We start from the raw sequence: 5,520 nt of genomic DNA, 5'->3' as shown, positions 1-5,520 counted from the left end.
TACAGTATATAGCACAGTGTGACCCCCGCTGCGGTTAGCACTGTCTGTAACAAGCCGTGTAACTCTGAGCCACGTGAGCGTTAGGCTGCAGGAAACCCGTGAAAACTACATCTCCCAGAATCCCTTGGTGCTTCCCTCAGCCCCGCCAATGTGACTGACAGCGCAACCAACCAATCACAAGCCACATTCAACTTAAAGGGGAGAAGCGGACACTTCCTGAACTGTCAACAATGTTACGAGTTGGACTCTGTGAGCCCGGGAGAGGTGAGTGGGCAACATGGGCACCTGCCTGCCCTTAATATCCCTATATGCTGGGGCAGCAGCCTGCCTTTAATACCCCTGTGTTCCGGGTGAGTGTGTTGTTCCTGCCCTTTATACCCCTGTGTGCCGGGGTGAATGCCTTGTTCCTGCCCTTTTATACCCCTGTTTGCCGGGGTGAATGCCTTGTTCCTGCCCTTTATACCCCTGTGTGCCGGGGGTGAATGCCTCGTTCCTGCCCTTTATACCCCTGTGTGCCGGGGGTGAATGCCTTGTTCCTGCCCTTTATACCCCTGTGTTCCGGGTGTGTGTTGTTCCTGCCCTTTATAGCCCTGTGTGCCGGGGGTGAATGCCTTGTTCCTGCCCTTTATACCCCTGTGTGCCGGGGGTGAATGCCTTGTTCCTGCCCTTTATACCCCTGTGTGCCGGGGGTGAATGCCTTGTTCCTGCCCTTTATACCCCTGTGTGTGCCGGGGGTGAATGCTTTGTTCCTGCCCTTTATACCCTGTCCGCCCCCCTGACTATCTCCCCCGCTCTGTGGAATTTGCCCCCTCCATGGGCGATCTGCATCTCTGGGCCACATCTCCTGTTGCTTTAATTTAACTGCCACCCCCCAGCAGGGTGTTTATCTAGTAACTTGGGCTCCGGTAACAGAGCGAGAACTCTATCGAGTGAGAAATCTACCCCCTCCCAGTACAGCGATCTATCCCACCAGTTAATATCTATCTACCCCCTACCACATACACATATATCTACCCCTATCCCACCCAACCTATACATATATCTACCCCTATCCCACCCAACCTATACATATATCTACCCCTATCCCACCCGACCTATACATATATCTACCCCTAGCCCACCCGACCTATACATATATCTACCCCTAGCCCACCCGACCTATACATATATCTACCCCTATCCCACCCAACCTATACATATATCTACCCCTATCCCACCCAACCTATACATATATCTACCCCTATCCCACCCGACCTATACATATATCTACCCCTAGCCCACCCGACCTATACATATATCTACCCCTAGCCCACCCGACCTATACATATATCTACCCCTAGCCCACCCGACCTATACATATATCTACCCCTAGCCCACCCGACCTATACATATATCTACCCCTAGCCCACCCGACCTATACATATATCTACCCTGTCCAGTGATCTCCTGTCTGACCAGTATATATGTATATACCGGTGTGTATATATATACACATTTCTCCTGTCTCTCGCTGTATAAATAGCCTGTTGACACTCGTCCTGGGGGGCCGCGGGGGTCACGCGCCTGTTTTTGGCAGATCTTCGTGCTCCGTGTCCCTGAACCGATTCCCAGGGAGAGGCCGAGACGGGAAACCTCGTGCTCTTCGTTAGCTTGGGAACAGATCTTTGACGCTTTGCCAGAGCTGTCGGATCCCAAGGAACCCTGTCCAGGCCTGCCCACAGCTCAGAGCGTTGATGGTGATGGGTCTGGTGACCCTGTCCAGGCCTGCCCACAGCTCAGAGCGTTGATGGTGATGGGTCTGGTGACCCTGTCCAGGCCTGCCCACAGCTCAGAGCGTTGATGGTGATGGGTCTGGTGAGCCTGTCCCCAGGTGGCTTGTTCTGGATGTAGAAACCCAACTTTCTGTCCTGTTTGCTGCCCCCGGGCTCTGGCGCATGTACGGATAATTTCTGGCCCCTCACCTAATAGTTAAAACATTTAAATAAAGGCGGCTGTTCAGCCTGTGATGGAGCAGCTTCAGTTTGGTGTAAATTCAGCCCTTTTCTGTGGCAAAAATCCTGGGTGAAAAGTTTTTTTTTCTTTCATTTTTTCACTCCGATAAAATCCGAATAAATCGGATGAGGGTCTAAAATGTTCTCCGGACGCTTCATCGCAAAGCTTTGAGAAACCTTTTAGTTTCTATGACAACAGCCTATCATTGCCTGCTTTTCTGTCACGTGACAAGTATCCCTGACATTTGGCCGGACGTGTCGCACCACATAGGGTTAAAGTCTTTTTTTTTTTTTCTCTAGAAATCGACATATTCCGTACTAATTTGTACTTTTCATTTTTATTTTCTATAGATCTGGTTTCTTAGACATGGTTTGTGTTACGAGGACTGAGACTCCGTGGCTGTGACATCATCCGTCGCGTGTTCAGAAGGAACCCGTCCTTAAAGATGCAGCCGTTTCTCCCAGATAACATCACTCCGGTGAAGCAGAAGACGCCCCGGAGACAGAGGTCCTTGATCTGCTCCATCATTTTTGGACTGGTCCTCGTGATCTGCGCAGTAGTCTCCTGGTGCTACTACTCCGTCTCCCTGAGGAAGGCAGACCGGTTAAAGACCGAGCTTCTGGATTTGAGGAAGGATGGATTTACGATCCGTAACCAGCAGGGAAAGGAGGTCTTCCGATTGGCTTTCGAATCTGGGGTTCTGGATTTGGAGTCTTGTTCCAAGTATGGGGAGATCTTATCCTGTACCAAGTCAGACAAAGGGAAGCTGAATTTCTTCATTCAGACAGTTAATCCCAAAGACACGGTCATGTGCTACCGGGTGCGATGGGAGGAATTTGTGGCGGACACGGTGGTGCAGCACACGATGTATTGGGACGACGCTCATTGGTACGGCGGGGCGGAGATGAGTACACAGCATTGGCCCATAAAGCTCTCTGGATATCAGGAGCCCAAGCCGTTTGTGACCAGTGACGTATATTCATTTAGGGACAGCTTTGGTGGGATTCTAGAGCGGTACTGGCTCTCATCCAACGCAGCAGCCATTAAAATCAACGACTCTGTGCCTTTTCATCTTGGGTGGAACAGCACGGAGAAGTCTCTTTTCTTTGGAGCCAGGTACAAGGACTCTTCGTACAAACCCCCACCGGGGCAGCAGCCCTTTCCGGAACTAAGCTACAGGGTGTGCGTGGGCTCGGACGTCACCTCCATCCACAAGTACATGGTGAGAAGGTATTTTAACAAACCCACAAAGATACCATCAGAAAGTGCCTTCAGGTATCCAATCTGGTCCACGTGGGCGCTGTATAAGACGGACATTGACCAAGACAAGTTAATGCGCTTCACGGAGAAGATTAAAAAATACCAGTTCAACTGCAGCCATATTGAGGTAGATGACATGTACTCCAAATACTACGGGGACTTTGACTTTGATCCAGTCAAGTTTCCAAACGCTACGGAAATGTTCAAAAAGCTAAAGGAGGAAGGATTCAAAATAACCCTTTGGATCCATCCGTTTGTCAATTACAACGCTTCCAATTTTGGAGTGGGGATTGAGAGGGGACTGTTCGTTAAAGAGCCCAGCGGCCGGCTCCCTGCAATGGTCCAGTGGTGGAACGGCATAGGAGCCATAGTGGACTTCACAAACCCTCAAGCAAGGGATTGGTTTCAAAATAATCTTAAAAGGCTGAGGTCAAAGTATGGAATCTCTTCTTTTAAGTTTGACGCCGGAGAAACAAGTTATCTTCCCAAGCAGTTCAGCACCTTTCGGCCCTTGTCGGACCCGAGCATCTTTAGCCGGCGGTACACCGAAATGGCCATACCCTTCTATGAGCGCGCCGAAGTGAGAGTTGGTTATCAGTCTCAAAACATCTCTTGCTTCTTCCGGATCATTGACCGGGATTCCGTTTGGGGATATGAGCTAGGACTGAAATCTCTCATACCTACCGTGCTCACCATAAGCATGCTGGGATACCCGTTTATATTGCCTGACATGATTGGCGGCAATGTTTACACCAATAATACGAACGTTTTTCAAATTCCGGACCGGGAGCTCTACATCCGATGGCTGGAGTTGTCCGCGTTTATGCCTTCTATGCAGTTCTCTGTCCCGCCCTGGCTTTACGATAAAGAGGTCATTGAAATTGCTCAGAAATTCACCAAAATCCACGAGTCTTTAGTGGCTCCGCTTTTACTGGAGCTGGCTGGTGAAGTTACAGATACGGGCGATCCCATCATTCGTCCCATCTGGTGGATCTCTCCCAACGATGAGTTTGCGCATAAAATCGATTCCCAGTTCTTGATAGGAGATACTTTAATGGTGGCCCCCGTCCTGGAACCAGGCAAACAGGAACGGGATGTCTACCTCCCGGCAGGCCGCTGGCGGAGTTACAAAGGCGAGGTGTTCCTTAAAACCCCTCTGCTGCTCACCGATTATCCAGTTGACTTGGATGAGGTTGCCTATTTCGCTTGGCTGTCTTAGCCAATGATAAAGGGAGTGTGAGTGGCGGCGGAGTCTGACGCCGGCTGGGAATTTCATTGAGTGCTATATGCTGCAGGACCTGTTACCTCCGTCTGAGGGGTGAGAAGCCCGTTTGAAACAAGGGTTGGTGTTTAATCCTCAGCTTACTCTGTAGATGAAAGCCATTTGCATTTTGCCTCCTGCTTTCTGACCGGGGGATCCCTTTGCAAATCCATTGAACTCAATGCTGATAACCATACGGCGACCATACTAAGAGGTAAGAAGTTGGAGAGGTCTCCGTAGGTGCCCCTTCGGTAATCTGATCCGGGGTCTTGGCTGTGCTTTTTCATTACCCTTGTGTGTGTGTATGTACATATATTATTTATACACTAAATGTGAGGTGGTGTGTGTAAAAGGGGCGTCCTTACAATGTATCCCTCCGGTTACGGTAACATCGGGACATATCCATGTATGATCTATTGGCCTCTTCATTAAAGGTGATGATAGCCGCCCCGGGACCCGGAGGCTCGCAGGGGTTGGTTTTTCACACCAATCACGTCTGACTCCAAACATCTGCGTAAATTTTTTTTTTATATTTCTGTGTTTAAGAGTATTATTCTTAGTTTGTGTGTTTTGGGTTTGTTTTTGTTTTGAAATTTTGTGTAAATATGTATTTCAACAAATGGGAAGAAATATGCAAAATAAGGGATTTGCACACTAAATATGAAATATGACCGATGCGTGAGTACGTATGTAACAGATATGTATAATTGTGTCGGTGGGCTTCCAGCTGCTGATTGGTGCGCTCAGCCATTAACCCATTGGCTGCGGTTAAAGCGACAGCTCGATCGAACAGGCTGCAGCGACCTCTACGGCTCGCAGAAATAATGAATCTAAAAGTGCCGTCTTTACAGAAATGTCAGTCTTTATCGTGTAAATTTTATCATGTAGTAAATCTATAGAAAGTATACGGAGACGCCATCTTTTTGTCTTGTTTTGTTTTAAATGAAAATCCATTCTAGTTCGCTCAGTCGTGAAGCCCCAGCGCTCATATAATGAGATGCATGTTG

General features: G+C 48.9%; 1 protein-coding gene across 1 annotated transcript; it reads left to right on the top strand.

Annotated features, from left to right (window-relative positions):
* The first annotated feature begins 2,437 nt into the window (after nt 1-2,437).
* Nucleotides 2,438-4,471, top strand: LOC149273977 (alpha-galactosidase MYORG-like). The gene has a single exon (XM_089505963.1). The coding sequence runs from the start codon at nt 2,438-2,440 to the stop codon at nt 4,469-4,471; it is 2,034 nt and encodes a 677-aa protein (XP_089362089.1).
* Nucleotides 4,472-5,520: the final 1,049 nt, after the last annotated feature.

This window comes from Sceloporus occidentalis, unplaced genomic scaffold, assembly GCF_023333645.1.
Source record: "Sceloporus occidentalis isolate IW3139 unplaced genomic scaffold, rSceOcc1.0.p SCAF_357, whole genome shotgun sequence".
NCBI lineage: Eukaryota > Metazoa > Chordata > Lepidosauria > Squamata > Phrynosomatidae > Sceloporus > Sceloporus occidentalis.
This window is presented reverse-complemented; position numbering and strand designations above follow the sequence as displayed.

Coding starts and splice junctions, on each gene's coding strand:
- LOC149273977 (XM_089505963.1), top strand. CDS start 2,438: ATGCAGCCGTTTCTCCCAGATAACATCACTCCGGTGAAGCAGAAGACG.